This window comes from Rhipicephalus microplus, chromosome 1 (assembly GCF_043290135.1).
Source record: "Rhipicephalus microplus isolate Deutch F79 chromosome 1, USDA_Rmic, whole genome shotgun sequence".
Lineage (NCBI taxonomy): Eukaryota > Metazoa > Arthropoda > Arachnida > Ixodida > Ixodidae > Rhipicephalus > Rhipicephalus microplus.
In genome coordinates, this window is record NC_134700.1 from 9,838,745 (window position 1) to 9,858,423 (window position 19,679).

Consider the following 19,679-nt stretch of genomic DNA (forward strand, 5'->3'; position numbering starts at 1 on the left):
CAGGAAGTACAAGAGGACATTTGAGAGCAGAGAAGCTAGCAGCAAGATAATATTTGAGAAGCAATTGAGAGAAATGAGAGATGAGCGTTGGGCTAGGAAGGTATTCAGCTACTTGTACATGAAGAATGTCGATACAAAATGGAGAAAGCGAACGAAGAAATTGACTAGTAAATGCTTAGAAAACAGCAGGGGGCCAAACCAAAAAGAATTATCAGTTAAGAAGAAGGTGAAGGAAGCTGAGACCGATATGTGGAAAACCGGCATAATTAGGAAGTCTACATTAGAGATGTATTGAACTTTAAAGCAGGAAATTGCCAAGGAAAAGATCTATGATAATACTCGGGGTAGTTCCCTACTGTTTAAGGCCAGGACGGGAGTATTGCGAACCAAGACATATCAGGCCAAATACGAAGGGGTAGACACAGCATGCAAAGCGTGTGGAGAGGAGAGGAAACTGCCGAACACTTGATAATGTTCTGTAAAGGGCTTCACCCATTAGTTCAGGATGATGGCGCAGAGTTTTTCAAGCACTGGGGTTTAGGGACAGGGAGGGCAAAATAGACTTTAATTGGGTAGAATTAACTAGAAGGAGGTTATCTGATTGGTGGCTAAAGTCAAGGCACGAGTGAAAATTAAACACTTCACTGCAAAGTACGAATCCTCAACCTCACTATTTAAGGGAAAAAATAAATCTAGTTTTTGGTTAATTAGGTATTACGGCTTGGTGGCGCTAGCCACCACCCGATCTAAAGGGTACAGCCATATCCATCCATCCATCCATCCATCCATCCATCCATCCATCCATCCATCCATCCATCCATCCATCCATCCATCCATCCATCCATCCCTCCATCCATCCCTCCATCCATCCCTCCATCCATCCATCCATCCATCCATCCATCCATCCATCCATCCATCCATCCATCCATCCATCCATCCATCCATCCATCCATCCATCCATCCATCCATCCATCCATCCATTCACAGCGCAATCAAAACAAAGTGAAGGGATAACTCTGTTTTTCTGCCCTGTCGTTTTATTGCGCTCCCATCAAAACTGAAATTGCAAATCACTTTCCTGGTTTGAGTATATTCGACAAAGTGTCCCTTGATGGTCCTCATCAAATTTGCGGAAAAAAGTAGCAATACGCCGCTGCCGAAAAAACATTGATTGTGCTCAGTACATCCACTGAACTGCTTCCCTTGAGATCCTTTTTTACTAGGTATTGGCGTAGGTTGAAGCATGATTGTGTCTCAAACATGCGCCACCAAGGCATAGATAATTGCCGCTTAAAGCTCCATATGTTGTTGATTGTATGTTCGAGCAAGAACACCAACGTGTTCGGGACCCTATCAGGCCCTAAGGATGGCCTGGCCAGGTCGGGCTTGGTAGGTAATTTTGAATTCAAATGGCAGATCCAGACCAAGTTTTTCTGCTCTGATGGGAGCAATCACATTCCAGTGGCAGATTGGGAGCGTGAATTGTGTGTTCCAATGGCAGATTGAGAGCAACCGCAGATCAGAGATTACTCCGTGGAGCAAGAACTCTTGCTCCGCCAAAATCGGCAGAATTGAACGGAAGTTCAAGTGACGTATTCTGTGCGCCCGTCTTTCATCCAATTACCGATGGATGCCCAGAAAACGCTTTGCACTCTCTCGCACCCTCTCGTGCTCCCTCCCTAGGTTTCCGCTTACCAAAAGCTTCCGTTGACACGCACTCGTTCCAATTACAGATTTAGCGAGAGCCATCCCGCTCGAATCTGCGCACTCCATTCGCAATCTAGCCCAGTGCTCACGAAATGCCATTGTAATTCAACACAAATGTTTTCTCGGGCTCGGGTCTCGGGCTCGGGTCTCGGGCTCGGGCCTAGCCCGTGTACCGCTTCCGAGTCACCAGGCTGGTTTTGGGTGGGTAAATTTGAATGACCTCAGGGCCCGGGTCCTCCCCCGACTGAGGATTATGGCGCGTGCAGGTTAGTGGGAGTACAAGCTAGTTTCTTTTAGAAGATAAAACAAAACAAACATTTGTATGTGCAGTAAGCCTTTTGGTATAGTTTTTAACAGCCTCTGTTGCTCGCACAGACTTTTTTTCTTGCGACGTGGTTGAGGTATTCACCGATAATCAAAACAAGGCTACCAATTGTGACGTTCTATGACGTTCCAGTCTTGAAGTGAAGCTCAAGCGTTTTCAGCTTTTGACTTCTCACACTTTCCTCCTCTGTTTCCATTTGGTTTCGCTAACTGTACGCATTGCGAGTTCATTATTCATAATTTAGTTGTTTTGGGCCCTATCAAATTGCCTTTAGAGCCTTACTAAATATACTATTCCAGCCATTCCACCTTTTTACTGTGCTATCGCGCTGAATGCTGTGCCAGTGCTTTTGTTGAAGTGCACATTCCAGTGGGTAAATACTAAATTTTAATATATTTCTTTTCTCTCTTCTCTAGCACGAAGCCCAGTGTTCTCCCACCTTAGCACCTCCTTGTACGGCCTCAGCACAATCCGGGCATTCAATGCGCAGCGTACCTTCGAACGCATGTTTGACCTGAAACAAGACCACCACACGGCAGCTTGGTACATGTTCCTCTGCACGGCTAGATGGTTTGGCATAACGCTGGATTCAATCTGCTTCGCTTACATCACCATCGTCACCATGTCTCTGGCTCTGTCATTAGATGGTGGGTTCACTTTCGCCTAATTAAAATGCACAATGACGCACCTATTTACAGGACTTCCTGGTATGGGTATTGTTCACCATTTGGCTATTCTAAAGCCAGAGGAGGCATAAAAAGTAACTGCCATATCCAAAAAGTGAATGATGTTATAGGAGCTTGCTCGGATATGATCGAGTAACGCACGAATACTTTGTACACATCTGATAAGGTCATATATAAGTTTACAACGTTGTTATATGTACGTTACATACACAATGTTTATTAATTACTATTGGATGCACCTTATACATTTTGATGAACTACATACATTTTATATACATAACCCACAGCTCCGGGTCCGCTCACAGAACACGTATGTACTACAATTTGGAGAAAAAAAACCGTACATTTGACTGTGCAACATAAATAAGGTTAGTGGTCACGTTGTGAACTAACTTACCCGACCTAGAGATGGCACTGCTATTAGTATTATCATCAATGCGCTGAGGCAATATCACGGCTGATTTTGTGGCGGGTCCGGGTGGTCGCGGTGCGCGCCCACCGGTTTATTGGTGTTTATTCGCTCTTGTTGCGGGTGATATTGGCACGCACGGCAGCCTAACGTTACAATCAATGTTTCGACTATGTCGACAGGTGATTGAGAGGCCTCAACTGCCCAAAAACACGCTAAGAAAATAAGCCCACATTATTGATTGACACTCGTGAATGTTACAGTACACATTTTAGCATATACAGGAATACTGTCACTTACACAATTGAACAATACATGCAAAAACAGTAATGGGCATCTGAATATTAAAATTACCCGCAGAAATTGTGCAACTTTGCCTCTCGTCTCGTTCAGTTAGACAACGGTATTGTCATGGGGTCGTGACAACGACGAAGGGAGCAGACAGTAGGTCAAAGATTAAACTGTTTATACAGCCGAACTTGTGGCCACGTAAAAGAAAACTAAGAATGCAGTAAGGCACTCACATTGATATCGGTGAACTGAGCGTCAGTCGTCGATCTACTGATGAGCGGCGAAGTGTGTAGGCATTTATACATCTGCCATCGAACATTCTAGCGTTACCGCTAGCAGCAACGTAGTTTCCAGAACAATCTGGAATGCTCACGAACGGGGCGTAATCTCCACAAAATTATCTAGTACGGCAGTACTGAAGCTTCCCGAACACAGTAGGTGCGGTTTGCGCTGAGGATCGCGTTTAAAAGGGGTGGTAAGGAAACTTATCTATAGTATAAAACTATATAAACTAATTATAATAAAGTATATATAGTAGTAAACTTATAGTATTAAAGTCGTGGGATAACCACGACTTTAATACTATAAAAACTAGCAGTAACTCAGATGACACCCCACCAATAATAATAGAAGAAGTCAGAAAAGCTTTGGAGACCATGCAAAGAGGCAAAACTGCTGCTGAGGATCAGGTAACAACAGATCTACTGAAAGATGGAGGACAGATTGTGTTAGAAAAACTAGGCACCCTGTTTACGAGATGTCTCCTGACAGGAAGAGTACCAGAGTCTTGGAAGAACGCTAACATCATCTTAATACATTAGAAAGGAGATGACAAGGACTTGAAGAATTATGGGCTGATCAGCTTGCTCTTAGTAGTATACAAGCTATTTACAAAGGTGATTGCTAACAGAGTGAAGAAAACATTAGAATTCAATCAACCAAGGAACAAGCAGGATTTCGAGCAGGCTACTCAACAATCGACCACATTCATACTATCAATCAGGTAATATAGAAACGCTCGGAATATAATCAACCACTATACATAGCCTTCATAGATTACGAGAAGGCGTTTGATTAAGTAGAATCATCAGCCGTCATGCAGACACTGCGGAATCAGGGCGACGATGAAGCATATGTAAACACCTTTGAATAAATCTACAGGGGATCAACTGCTACCACAGTGTTTTATAAAGAAAGCAACAGAGTACCAATCAAGAAGGGTGTAAGGCAGGGGGCCACAATCTCCCTGATGCTATTTACCACGTGCTTACTTTTCAAAGCCTACAATGGGAACAGTTAGGAATAGGAGTTAATAAAGAGTACCTTAGTAACCTGCGCTTTGCCGATGACATTGCATTGCTGAGTAACTGAGGGGACGAATTGCAACTCATGATTACGGAGTTAGACAAAGAGAGCAGAAAGGCTGGTCTTAAAATCATTCTGCAGAAAACGAAAGTAATGTACAACTACCCCGTAAAAAAGCAGCGCTTCGAGATAGGTAATAGTGCACTTCAAATTGTAAAGGATTATGTCTACTTAGGGCAGGTAATAACCGCGGAGCCAAACCACGAGATTGAAGTAACTAGAAGAATAAGAATGCGGTAGAGCACATTTGGCAAGCACTCTCAAATCCTGACAGGTAGATAGCTACTATCCCTCATGAGGAAGGTATATAACAGCTGTATCTTGCCGGTACTTAGCTACGGAGCAGAAACCTGGAGACTTACAAAGAGGGTTCAGCTTAAGTTGAGGACGACGCAGCGAGCAACGGAAAGAAAAATGGTAGGTGTAACCTTAATAGACAAGAAGAGAGCAGAGTGGATTAGGGAACAAACTGGGGTTAATGATATCATAGCTGAAATCAAGAGGAAAGGGACATGGGCCGGGCATGTAGCGCGTAGACAGGATAACCGGTGGTCATTAAGGGTAACTAACTGGATTTCCAGAGAAGGCAAGCGGGCTAGAGGGAGACAGAAGGTTAGGTGGGCAGATGCGATTAAGAAGTTTGCGGGTATAAATTGGCAGCAGAAAGCACAGGACTGGGTTAACTGGCGGAACATGGGAGAGGCCTTCGTCCTGCTGTGGACGAAGTCAGACTGATGATGATGATGATGATGATGATGATGATGATGATGATGATGATGATGATGATGATGATGATGATGATGATGATGAAAACTTGAGGAAGGATAGGAGCATTTCTCCTTTTTTAAAAAAAGACGTCCCGATGTTCTAACAGAAAATGAAAGTACAATAATAATATACGATACAGCAATAAACGAAACATTCAAATACACGTTTTCAGTTCGTTAACCTTTACGAAATGTCTTAAGGCGCGCACATTGGCGACTTCAGGTTGCAATGGGCGCTGTTGACAGTTCGTATTGCCGTCGGGGAGAACTCCGTAGTCAATTGGACCTAGACGGCGTACGATCCTCTATTGTCGTGAGTACCATCGCAGAAGTTTTTCACTGAGTGCACATCGGCGTATCAGCGTCCATATCTTAACACGTTCACGGGGTTGGTATATTACGAAGTGTTACCGAAAATAGCAACGGCGGTGGTCGGTCGTCGCAGACGACCGACCACCGCTGTTACAATTTTTCGCTTGCTGGATTCCGTGCCGAGCGGCTGTGCCCTCGCGATCTCCGACATCAGAGCAGCTCTGGTCGACTTGGCTGGCCCTACGTTATCTCTTGACGCCGACCTTCAACGACAGTGCAGCTCTGACCTACCGGACTTGTCCTACGCCATCTCCTGACGCCGACAAAAGCTCTCGCAAGCGGTGCCCCGTCCTCGGGCTCCCGTGACCATGTTTCCATCTTTCCTATCTCTCCTATCCCCTCGATTTGTCCTCGCTCACTGGCCTAGCGCATCTTTCTCTCTATATATATCTTTATTTCTATTCTTTTAATCCCTCGTCATCTCCATCCCTTTTGAGCTACTGTTGAGGTGTCGCTCTCTGAAGCATACAGTTACGGGGCTCACTTTTCTCTTCCTTTCTCTATTAGAACCACTTAGTCGGCCGTCTGCTGGTTCGTGATGCGCAGGTGGGCTAGTTCACGAGCTTCATCTGCTCGCTGAAGATAGAGGGTGACGACGAGGTTTTTTTCGTCAGTGACGTTGGGCAGCATTTCGTTTCTTCGTCAGTGATGTTGGGCAGCATTTCGTCGAGCGTCGTTGCCGGGTATCTTCCGTAGACCTGCTTGTACGGCTGCATCTGCGTCGTCCCCTGCACGGTCGTGTTGTATGCGAAGGTCACGTACGGAAGGATGCGTCCCACGTCTTGTGTTCGACGTCGACGTACATGGCTAGCATCTATGCAATTGTCTTGTTTAGCCGCTCGGAGAGACCATTTGTCCGTGGGTGGCAGGCGGTAGTGAGGCGACCTCTTGTCTGGCTATGTCTCAAAATCACCTGAGTCAAATCGACAATAAAGGCCGCATCCATATCGGTGATGACAACCTCTGGGGTGCCATGACGAAGGACGATATTCTCAACAAAGAACTTGGCTACTTCTTCAATGCTACATTTGTGTAGGGCCTTTGTTTCGGCGCATTCGGTGAGGTAGCCAGTAACTACGACGATCGAATTGGGTTCCGATTTTGCCGTCGGAAACGGCCCCAGTAAGTCCATTTTGGTTTTTTCCAACGGTCGGCGAGGTGGTTCCATCGGCTGAAGAAAGCTTAATGGTCTCTTCAGTGGTGTTTCCCGTCACTGAGAGTCTCAGCATGTCCTCGCGTAAGGAGCGACGTCGGCGGTAAGGCGCGGCCAGTAGTATCTTTCGTGTATCCTCGCAAGCGTGCGCGAAAGAACAAGGCGTTCTGCCGTTAGATCATCGTGCAGGGCCTTAGGCAGTTCTGGTCGCAGAGGTGAAGGCGCCACAAGAAGGTACTTGGCTTGAAGCGGTGAGAAGTTCGATTGCAGAAAGCCGTTTCGCAGTGAAAACAACGTAAGTGCCCGTTTGAATGCCTTCGAAACAACTGAGATCCTGTCCTCAAGGTATTCGATTAGGCCACTAAGTTCCGCGCCAGCCCGCTGGCGTTCAGCTAAGTCATCGGCAGTTATCGCTCCCAAGAAGCAGTCACCATTCAGGTCTTCCTCGATGAAGGCTTGCGACCGGCCATCGGTGTCGGAGTGTTTTTTGACGGACTTGTAAATTACAATAATCTCGTATTCTTGAAGTCTCAGGCTTCGTCGCGTAAGGCGACCTGAAGGGTCCTTCAAGTTAGCTAGCTGTCACGCATATATGCTGAGGCTTGGCTCGCTCTTCGGGCGTTGCGAAATGAGACATAGAGGCTGATGGTACCAAACGAAAACTACCACTTCATTACTGTGACAATCACAAAGACGAAACAACAACACAAACACGCACACGTTGAAAAACACAGAAAAGGAGATGTCTTAATGACGCACGTTTCAACGTCCGATTCCGTTGGTGTTCTCTAAGTCTCACGCTTACAGTTGTGGCGTGGCCTCTGGTCCGCTGGGAGTTCCTCTCAGGCGTGATGACACGCCACATCGATGCTCACCAGTGGCCACGATGTTGAAGAACCACTACAGCTGTAGCTCAAGTGAATTCTCGTCGAGGCAGGTGCTCGGGCGGGATATACTGCAGACCAGGGTCAGCGGTGGTTCCGGGGCTGCTCGCCGAGGTCGGTGCTCGGGCGGGAAACTTCAGACGAGGGTCGGCGGTGGTTTCGGGGCTGCTCGCCGAGGTCGGTACTCGGGCGGGAAACGGCAGCCCAGTATCAGCGGTTGCCCTGTGCGCTGCTCGTCGAGTCAGGTGCTCGGTTGAGAACTGCCGTCCAGGATCAGCGGTTGCTCCGTGAGCTGCTCGCCGAGGCAGGTGCTCGGGCGGAAACCAGGGGCAGTGGTACTTCTTGCGCTGCTCGCCGAGTCAGGTGCTCGGGTGGGAGCCTGGAGCGAGACCCAGTCCGAACTTCCGCAGCCCTTTGCCCCTCGAACGCCACGTCCCGGCTTTCACGTTGCTCACTCGCCTCCCGCCCTCTTCTTTTTTCTCTTCTTCTCTCTCATTCCAGCATTTTAAATTACCTATTCAAGACAACTTCCTTCTCTTCCTTTTTTCTTCATCTTGTCATTCTTGACAATGGCCCCCAATTTTTTGAGTTTTCGCTCCACGAAAACTGTCGTCGCCACTAGCACCATACACTTCACTGTACCACACAACACTTCCCTGCACGACACAGCACTTCACTTCAAGGCACAACACTTCACTTCCTGGCACATCACGTCACTGCACGGCATACTTAAATCCACTGTGGCACCACTAGACTTGCCTACACTAACACGCACATCTATCTTCGTGAGTCACAGTCACACTTCACTGTCACCCCACATCAGCAATGAAACAATGATACTATGTATATGTCTGCACGGAGTTTCATCTGTGGGACACTGGTTTTATAGGTCCTACAATGTCCACTGCGACTCTTTGAAAAAGTTGCTCAATAATAGGCGTAGTCCTCGAAGGTACCTTCGAGACCAAACCTCTTGGTGTGGTTCTCTGACGTGTGTCACAAGATCGCACAAACCTTTTAATGTCGCTTTGCATGCACGGCCGAAAAAAAACTCTTCAGCGACCCTGCTAGTGGTCCTTCTTACTCCCTGATGGCAAGCCATAATGGTGTCACGTGCCAAGTCTAGAACAGCCCTTCGTAAACTCACCCGCACTGCTAACTGTCTCTTTTCCCCTCCCTCATGGGTCTTGACTATTCTGTACAGAAGCCCTGAAAGCTTCTCAAACTTACGCGCGACCCGACTCTTCTTACAACAGATCCATTTGCCCTGAATCTCAAAACACCATCGCAGCGTACTGTCTGCTTCCTGCATTCTCCCAATTTCTGCTGCAGTTATGTCCATGGCTGCTACTGAGTTGTTCTCCTTGATGTCCTTCTTTTCCTTTTCACTCTTGTGCCTCGTAGCTTTCTCCACGGCATAGGCGGAATCTTCCTTGGTATGCTGATCAACACATATCTCGTCCCGTTTATCCATAAACTTATGAGGTTGGAACTCCGTACCCTCAGCGCGCGTTGTAGTAGGCAATCTCCAGAGGGGATCCGGATCGTCAACTCCTCTGACCCCTGGAATATTACCGAGAATTACCTCATAAACAGGGTCTTTGACACATCGGGCTTCAATCCAACCGCAGTAATATGGCGACAAAAACAGTACCCTAGCAACTGGCATCCGCCGTACTGTTCCATCAGCCAACCGAACCGGCTTTTCTGTACCCGTGATATCCGTTTCTGCCACCATGGATTCTCTTACAAGTACAATGTTGGAACCCGTGTCTCGAAGTACCGATACTTTACGTCCGTGCAACATCCCCACGACCACTGGCATAGCGTTTTCGGTTGCTCCCGCCTTGACAGATGCCGTAACAGCACTTGTCTTATCCTTGTCCTCCTGGTCACGTTGTTTTTCCCTGTCAGAATCAGTGGAGTTTTCATCTGCAACCATGCAAGCCGTTTTATTTCCTGACCGATCACGACAGGTTTCTGTTGAGTGCCGACGCTTTCCGCAGAGGTCGCATTTCGACGATGATCTATGAGTGGGACCCGCGGCACAATTTGCTGCTCTATTCCCAGTATTGTCACAGAGGTAGCATTTGATTGCACTCCGGGTTTGCTCTTTCTCCTCCAAACCTTTCTAATCTTGGGCTTTCTCTAAATTCCTTTGACCTTGAGCTTCCAAACAACGGTCGGCGTCTTCGGACAGCTCAGTCACCATCTTTAAGTTCCGCTCCTTTAGGAATATTGCCACTCTCTTGTGACACAATGCCAGGAATTGTTCCGCAATCATGCTATCTCTTAGATCCTCGACTGATTTCTCTATGTTAGCCATCTCCAACCACCGATCGAAGTAATTGGAGATTCGAGCAGCGAACTGCTGGCCTGTCTCATTTTCCTGCGGTTTCGAGCTCCGGAATTTCTCTCCGAAACCCTCGGCAGTTAATCTGAGGCGTTGTAGCAGAGCCCTTTTGACCTTGTCGTGATCTAGCGCGTCCGCTGCTGGCATCCGGCTAAAAACGGCCAATGCCTCTCCGGCAAGGCACATGCTCAATCCAGTCGCCCAATCACTCCTCGGCCAGCCTTGTCCTATCGCTATTTTCTCAAACCGCTGTATATAAGCGTCGAGGTCATGTCGCCTTTCGTCAAAAGGTGCGATTAACTTACACGGACTCACTTTTGGTGGCTGTGGTACCATCTCTGACCTATCTGGTACTTCCACACTAGTGCTTGCGCGCAACTGCAATTTTTTTCAGTGAGCTCCTTTTCCAGCATTAGGTTTTTATAAGTCCGCTCGTCTGCGGCTTTCGCTCTTTCTTCAGCGGCTTTCGCTCGCTCTTCATCTTCTTTCGTGGCCTCTCGTGCCTCTGCACGCTCTTCGCGTAATCTTTTTCTGTTCCTCATAATAGAGCGTCATTATAGCCTCAGCCGATAATCCCGCAGCACTACCGGCTGCCATCAAGCGTTCCAGATCCATTTCACGGCTCCCGACAGACCTAGGCATGTGACAAAGTTACATGGATCCTGGCAGGCTCGCCATTGTCACGAGTATATGCTGAGGCCCGGTTCGCTCGTCGGGCGTTGCGAAATGAACCATAGAGGCTGATGGTACCAAACGAAAACTATCACTTCATTACCATGACAATCACAAATACAAAACAACAAGACAAACACGCACACGTTGAAAACCACAGAAAAGGAGATGTCTTAATGACGCGTGTTTCAACGTTCGATTCCGTTGGCGTTCTCTAAGTCTCACGCTTACAGTTGTGGCGTGGCCTCTGGTCCACTGGGAGTCCCTCTAGGCGTGATGACACGCCATATCGATGCTCACCAGTGGCCCCGATGTTGAAGAACCACTACAGCTGTAGCTCAAGTGGTTTCTCGCCGAGGCAGGTGCTCGGGCGGGATACACTGCAGACCAGGGTCAGCGGTGGTTCCGGGACTGCTCGCCGAGGTCGGTGCTCGGGCGGGAAACTTCAGACCAGGGTCGGCGGTGGTTTCGGGGCTGCTCGCCGAGGTCGGTACTCGGGCGGGAAACGGCAGCCCAGTATCAGCGGTTGCCCTGTGCGCTGCTCGCCGAGTCAGGTGCTCGGGCGAGAACTGCCGTCCAGGATCAGCGGTTGCTCCGTGAGCTGTTCGCCGAGTCAGGTGCTCGGGCGGAAACCAGGGCCAGCGGTACTTCCTTGCGCTGCTCACCGAGTCAGGTGCTCGGGCGGGAGCCTGGAACGAGACCCTGTCCGAACTTCCGCAGCCCTTAGCCCCTCGAACGCCACGTCCCGGCTCTCACGTTCCTCACTCGCCTCGCGCCCTCTTCATTTTTCTTTTCTTCTCCCTCAATCCAGCATTTTAAATTACCTATTTAAGACAACTTTCTTCTCTTCCTCTTTTCTTCATCTTGTCATTCTTGACACTAGCCAACACAAGGCGCGGTGGTCGCTCACAACATTGAAGGGCCTGCCGCAGAGGTAAGGACGAAACTTTGACGTCGCCCAGATGATGGCAAGGCACTTCTTTACTGTTGTGGAATAATTGCTTTCAGCTTTGCATAGCGACCGACTAGCGTAACTGACACCCCTTTCTAGATTGATTGATATGTGGGGTTTAACGTCCCGAAACCACTATATGATTATGAGAGACGCCGTAGTGCACCCCTTTCTAGTTCATCAGTCTTCTGCACAAGGACAGCGCCGAGTCCTGCGCTGCTTGCGCAAGCGTGCCCTTCTGTTTCGGTGTTTTCGTCGAAATGCGCGAGTATTGGAGGCATCTGCAGGTGTCGTTTTAGTTCCCCGAATGCTTTTTCCTGCGGGGTTTCCTGCTTGAAGTCGACATCAGTCCTCGTAAAGTTGGTGTGTGGCTCCTCGATGCAGGCCAAGCTTCTGACAATGTGACTGTAATAGGCGCACAGGTCGAGAAACCGACGCAGGACCTTCTTGTCAGTGGGCGGCGTAAATGTAGCGGTGCCGGCTGCATCCTGCACATCGGGTCTTACTCCGGACTTGCTTATCGCGTGACCCAGGAACGGAAGTTTCACGTATGCGAAGCAGCATTTTTCTGCCTTCAGGGTGAGTCCGGAAGTCTTGATGGCTTGAAGTACAGTTTCAAGGCGCCGAAGATGCTCGTCGAAACTTGAGGTAAACACGACGACGTCGTCCAAGTAAACGAGACAAGTCTGCCACTTTAATTCTGTCAGCACTGTGTTCATATCACGTTGAAAAATCGCAGGTGCCGAGCAAAGACCAAAGGGCATAACCTGGAACTCGAAAAGGCTATCTGGTGTTATAAACGCTGTTTTTTCTCACTCTCTCTCGTAGACTTCGATTTGCTATTAGCCAGTCTTGAGGTGCATTGACGAAAAGTACTTCGTGTTCGGGAGTCGATTGATGATTGATTGATATGTGGGGTTTCACGTCCCAAAACCACCATATGATTTTGAGAGACGCCGTAGTGGAGGGCTCCGGTAATTGTGACCAGCTGGGGTTCTTCAAGGTGCACCCAAATGTGAGAAATCTGAGCACGCGTGCCTACAACATGTCCGCCTTCATCGGAAATGCAGACACCGCAGCCGGGATTTGATTGCGCAACCTTCGGGTCAGCAGCGGAGTACCTTAGCCACTAGAACACCGCGCGGTGGAGCTGTGGAGTCGATACAAGGCATCGTCTATCATGGGAGAAGATAAACACCTTGTGATTTGGTTGAGGCGGTAATAATCGACAAAAAAAGTCTATCTGTGGAAGAAGATAAACATTTTTTTTTATGACTTTGTTGAGGCGGTAATGATCGACGCAAAAAAGTAGGGTTCCGTCCTTCTTCACTAACACATGGGGGACACCCACGTGGAGGAGCAGAAAAACTTTATTTAATCCCAAGGAGGAAAGGTGTGGTGGTGGAGTCTCAGAGGAGTCTACCCAGCGTAGGTCTCCGCTACCCTCTTGGCCCAATCCAAGATCTGGTCCTGGACCTTGGGCGCTGAGCTGCACATAACACCCTCCCACTGCTCCTTACTAATAATGTGTAGAGAATTAGGTGGTGGGTTTTGAGTGCACCCCCACTTGATGTGGTCTAGGTTAGCTCTTTGCTGACACAAAAATTCACAAAGGGGAGGGGTATATCACAGGGTGTATAAGAGGGCGAAAAGATGGGGTAGGAAACGTACCGGTCTGTAACAGGCGCCATAGCATTTCATGTAAGCGTGAAGCTCCATGGTGTAAGAGGGGGGGGGGGGGCGGGGTATATAGTGCGCTGTAGGCGGTAGTGATTTGTTATATTGTGGATGGTCAAAAGACGATCTGTCGGGCTGAAAGTGGCCGCGTAGTCTAAGGCGCCACCAGAGGCCTGCGCTCGGCCGGTCATTCCTCTAGCACAGGTTTGAGCCGCCTCATTGCCACTCAACTCCGCATGCGCGGGCGTCCATATGAGAGCAACGTCTTGCGTGGAAGGATTTTTCTTAAGAATTGAAAGGGCAGTTGATGAGATGCGACTTGCATGAAGCTACGAATGGCAGTTTTAGAGTCACTTACAATCATAGTGATATAGGGGATGGTTAGACCTAAAGCGATGGCAGCCTCCTCTGCCTCCCCCGAAGAGTTGACAGTTATGGATGCCGTGGTGAGCACCTTGTCGTTATAATCGACAGCAGAGAGGGCTTACGATGAGGAGGATGGGTATTCTGCCGCATCGACATAGAGTGCGTCATGGGCATCATGCAATTTTTTTCTGAAGAGCTTCCGCTTTCAGGATTCGACGCTTAGTATGATATGTTGGATTAGTGTTTTTAGGAAGGGGCGGTATGAGTAATTGTTTGTGTATGTGATGGGAATTGTATTTAGCATTGGTGAGTGAGGTGAAGTTCATTCTCGTAGGTGATAAAATGTCGTGACCTGCGCTAGTGGTCGCGATCCTTGCCTATTGAGCTGTTAAATGGGCTTCACGGATTCCCCATAGGGTAATTATGATTCTTGTCTGGTGGAGTCGCGCGTTAGAGGTATTGATTTCAATGCCTATCGCGTATTTGTAAACTCTGTAGATGAGGGTGTCGACCAATTCCTCTTCTGCTAAATTAAGGTGAAGGTGAGGGAGGGTATACGTGATTTTACTAATCACAAAAGCTTGTATTACATGAAGTAGCTCTCACTCTCGGAGCCTTCCATTTCACCCTGAGATCTTTCCAATCATTCTAATTGTGTTTTCAACGGTATTGCATAAAGCCTTGAGTGTGTGGGCATTAAGTCGGTTGTTTTGGATAAATAAACCTCGCACACGAATGCGTGCTACTCTAGGAATGCGGCACCCATTTATGTGAACTTGGATCATTGGAACGTGTTTGTTCCGACGGTGAGTTGGTAGAAGGAGTAACTGATTTACTCACTGTGCATTAGAGATTCATCTGAGATTATAGTGCGGCTATTATATCTAGAGCTGTTTGTAGGGTGCCTTGAATGTGTTCCACTGAGCCTCCTTTCACCTATAAGGTGATATCATCGACATAGATGAAGTAGTTCAAGTCAGGGATACGTTGAAGAGCATTGGGTATAGGTAGCATAGCCAGCTTAAAACAATTGGCCCTAATCTACATGTTACACTGTAAATGTCGAAAGACGATAGTCTTGAGTCTGGAGAGAGTGAACGAAAGGTTTATTTGATGTTCAGTGAGAGAAAATTGGTGAATGGTATTCTGAAGGCGCTGCGTTAGAGTGCCTCGAGCGTGTAGCGGAGGACAACAAGCGCATCTAGGCATGTTAGACACAAGTGCCATCTGGCAGTTATCTTCGAAAACGAAGGCTTGCGCAACCGCGGAGAAAAATGCGCGCCAGTTTCGGAGATGATAAGGTGTAGTATTCAAAGTGACTGGCAGGTGCCACCTCCGTGTCGTCGTAGTACAGCGTTAGAAACGCCTTCTTGAGCATCGCGTTGCACCGTCAGTGCAGCGCGATAAACGCTACATTCCTTAGAGTTACTTGTGTGTGCCTCTTCTAGTATAGAGGCAGACATACAAAACAGAGACGTGTTGTTATGGCACCTCAGATATGCGCGATATTTGCTTTTTCAGTTGACAATCACACAACTATGAACGCTAAACCCTGAGCAACATTGCTGGGCGCTGCGGATGGGGTTGACCATTTGGTGCCGGTTGAGGTATCTTTAGGGCAGACAAACAGGCAAATGTGCAGACAGACAGACAGACAGACAGACAGACAGACAGACAGACAGACAGACAGACAGACAGACAGATTAAACTTTTTCCGTCGAAGGTCCCCAAGAAAGACTATCGTCTTTAAAAGGATTGGCGAGAGCACTGACCCTTGAGGCCTTTCGAAGCTGCCTAGTGTGTAGGGTGAGGAAAGTTCTGGACCTAATGTTAATGTAGCTGTGATGTCTGTGAGGAAGCTTCTGATGTAAGAGTACATTTTAGAGCCACAAAAAAAGCGGTTGAGGTCAGCATATATAGCTGAGTGGGCTACGTTATTGAATGCTTAATGTATGTCCAGACCAAGGATCGCCTGAGTATCCTCGCTCTGGTTAGGAGTTATGATGTCGTGTTGAAGAAGAAGCATCGCATCTTGCACCGAAAGTGAGGCGCTAAAGCCAATCATTTCTGGAGGCAGTAGTTCATTATTCTCTACGTGTCTCTGGAGGCGTGCAAGCACAACATGCTCCATAGTCTTTCCAAGACACGATACTAAGGGCCTCAGATTTTCTACTAAGGGAGATTTGTTCAGTTTAAGTATAATTATGACTCTGACATCTTTTCACGAAGGTGGAAGGGTGCCCGTGTCGAAACAGTCGTTAAAGAACTCGGTCAGAGCTTTAATAGAAAGTAGTAAGACGGTATAAGTTGGGCCAGTTGGTTAGGATCCATCGTGAACTTACTTACAGCACAACAGAAAAAATACAGAACAGGAAAGGAGTGAAAGAGAAAGAAAATATGGCGCTGGTGTTTCTGGTGTTGCGCCGTAAGTAAGTTCACGATGACTTTAATAGAAATATGGTCAAGATTTCTGAGTAATTTGTTGTTAACGTAGTCGGGGCCTGAAGCCGACGTTGTACGGAGTGTTGCGAGGTTGTGCCTAACTTCCGGCTCCGTTATCGGTGCATCTAATGATTCATTAGGTTTTCCTGTGTAAAAGGGCATAGAATCTTTCCGTATTGAGGCATATGCATTGTACGGAGGTTATCGAAGAGCTCTACTAAATGGTCACTGTGCTTGTGTAACAGTTTAGTGATGGCGTGGCAGTGTCATGCGTGAGAAGTACTGGGATCTAGCAGATGTCTAAGAAGTTGGAACGTGCGTTTATTACTGATGTGGTCATTACTGATGGGATGTACCGCCAATTGAGTCACGTATCACTCGATTTGTTGGTCTAGCTTCACTATCCTAAAGCGAAGTTTCCTGTTGTGGCGCTGGTATTTCCACCGTCGCAGAAATGACTATTTTGCTTCCCACATATTTATTTATTTCGTAATACTGTCAGCCCACTCTTGAGGGCTCTGACAGGGAGGGTACAATCAAATACAAACGAACCAATATTCATCTATGTCAGGTAGTAGCGCAAGCAAATAATACATGTGTGACACATTTAAAATAGGCAAACACTGCCTGCATTTACAGCAATGCCTGGCTACGCATTATAAACACAGCAGGGAGAAAGAAAACAAAGAAACTTAAACCAAGAAAACATGCAGTTTAATCATCTGGCAGCCCCATCTCTCAAATACATGTCCAACAATTTTTCGAATTGGCAAAGATCACTTGGATTTACTACAATGCCTGGCAACGCATTCCAAAGCTCAATCGCAGCTGAAAAAAAAAGAATAACGAAACACATCACTCCAACAAGAGTACGATACTAAAACACAGTCATGATTAACCCGAGTGCTTCATTTCCCTGGTACTTTTAAGTGCAACTCTTTGTTCATATTTAGTTGTCCTTGCAGTATGCTGAAAAGAGTTTTCAACCGGATCTTTTGTCTTCGTGCCTTAAGTGATTCCAGTTCACAGGACCCCAACATCTGCGTGATGGAATCTAACCGGTGGTAATTCGTGCATATGAAGCAGACGGTACGGCGTTGAACTTTTTCTATTTTTGTTTTCAGGCTGTCTTGATGAAGACTCCACGCGACTGAGGCATATTCTAGTAGTGGTATAACGAAGGCTTTGTAAGCTACAAGGTTTATATCTCGGGTAGCCTGATGTAGCTTTTGTCTTAAGAAACCTAGTCTCTGGTTCGCTTTCAAGCACGCATTGTCGATATGTGTATGCAATGTCAAATTTGGAGTAAGGGCCACTCATGAATATTTTAATTAGATAACAAGAAAAATTAAGTTCCCGTTAATAGAATATTGAAAGGGCATAACGTCTGTTTTGTAGTCATATGTGTATATGTGGATTTTTTGTAGTTTATTTTCATATCTCATAGGTTCCACCAATGGCTGAATTTTTCCAAGCAATGACTAATGCTAACTTGGTCGTGCTTACTGGTTACAGTAGAATAAACTAAGCAGTCATCTGCAAAAAGTTTTACTCCTACTGGGTGTTCAATCACTGAAAAAATATCGTTGATATATATCCGAAATAACAAAGGGCCCAATACCGATCCCTGGGGAACACCCGAAAACACTTCGAGTGGAAGTGACAAGCTGTCATTTAAACGTACTGTCTGTTTTCGGTTACCCAAGTATTCTTTTATCCAAGTCACTAGTGTTCTACCAATACCAATTTCTTGAAGCTTAAAAATTAGCCGGTCATGTGTCATTTTTCATCAAAAGCCTTTGCAAAGTCTATACAAATGACATCAATTTGTTGCTTATTGTCTAAAACGGCCGCAAAATTAGGAACAACTTCGATCAATTATTGATAGTCCAGCTCGGAAGTCATGCTGGAATGAGTATATTAGGTTGTTCTGTTCAAGAAAGTGTGGAATGTGTTTTGCGATGATGCGCTTCAAAATTTTGCAACTAACAGATGTGAGTGAAACGGGGCGGTAATTGTTTACAAGTCTGCGATCACCTCATTTGTATACCGGTATGACAACTGCCCTGCGCCAGTCCGGAGGAAAAGAATGGGTATTTAGTGATTTCTCAAATTTTACCGTAAGGTCATACAATATCCATGTAGCGTAGCGCTTCAAAAGTTCTGAACAGACCTCGTCAGGCTCACTAGATTCTTTCCCGTCTAGGCGCACGAGTAGTTCGAACACTCCTTTCCGTTTGATTAAAAGTTCTTCCATTGGTTTACGTATACAATATTCTAAGTGCTCGCCCGCGTTAGTGTTTGCATTTTTGGTGAACACAGACTGGAAAAGCAATTGGAGTATTCGGGAATGTCAGCTGCATGTGTTAACGTTCCTGTATTGTTTGAGATTTCTTCAATTTTATCCTTTCTACTGCTCAGATACGCACAGATTGTGACTTGGGCACCAGTGCACGAGGGTGTGACAGGGAACCTGCACGCGGACGAGTCGGCTCGAGGCTTCACAAACCACCGAGCCACTCAAGACAATGCAGTTGGTGACCCTACACCTCTGGATCCTTGTTTCACAACGATTCTAAAGTACTACAAGAAAAATTGGCAGCTGTTTTTACGTCCTCATAGCAAGCTCAGTGCTGTGGAGGCAACAGCGCTAAGAAGAATACAGACTAACACTTACATAAAGCTGCACACTCTTCACCTGATCTACCGCACGGCTTACAGAGATATATGCCCGTGGTGTGAAGCCACCCCAACACTCTTTCACATCAGGTGGTAGTGTGCAGAGCACGACGAAGAACATGACTGCAATAGTACATGGGAGGAATGGGAGGCGCTGCTGTCTGACCCAGCCCTGGTGGATCAGCTGTGACTGATCGACCGGGCTGAACGGATGACTCGTGCCAGTGGGGTCGTGGAATAGGGGCACTACCGTGCCGGAGAGTCTTCGCTCTTCACCGTATATATTCTTCGGGGCACTGGATTTCTAGCCTGTCTGAATTATGTACATAATAAAGTTTTCTACAACTACTACTACTACTGCTCAGATATCTCCAAAATTTTAGGCGGAATTTTTTAAATACAGTCAGTGTTTCATTAATGAACCACTTTTTATTTAGTGTGAGAGTGTGCCTCAATTCTAAACGAAGTCTGGATATTTCTTCAGAGCCCTTTTTCTTTTTTCCGGAGCCGCTTTAACTTTCTTTCATATGAATAATACCGCGGTTATTTCAGGGTTGGCGTTCTTTAGATTTTTTCCGA

General features: G+C 46.9%; 1 protein-coding gene across 6 annotated transcripts in view; it reads left to right on the forward strand.

The window, feature by feature from the left end:
• Positions 1–19,679, forward strand: part of LOC119178190 (ATP-binding cassette sub-family C member 4) — a 2,441,444-nt gene that overhangs the window by 1,835,569 nt on the left and 586,196 nt on the right. For 4 of the 6 annotated variants that reach the window (XM_075869787.1, XM_075871012.1, XM_075870529.1 and 1 more), the window contains one exon: positions 2,449–2,679. The exons of the other annotated variants lie outside the window; for them this stretch is intronic. In XM_075869787.1, coding sequence (XP_075725902.1) covers positions 2,449–2,679 — 231 coding nt within the window. The remainder of the gene's footprint in view (positions 1–2,448; positions 2,680–19,679) is intronic. 6 annotated transcript variants of the gene reach the window in all.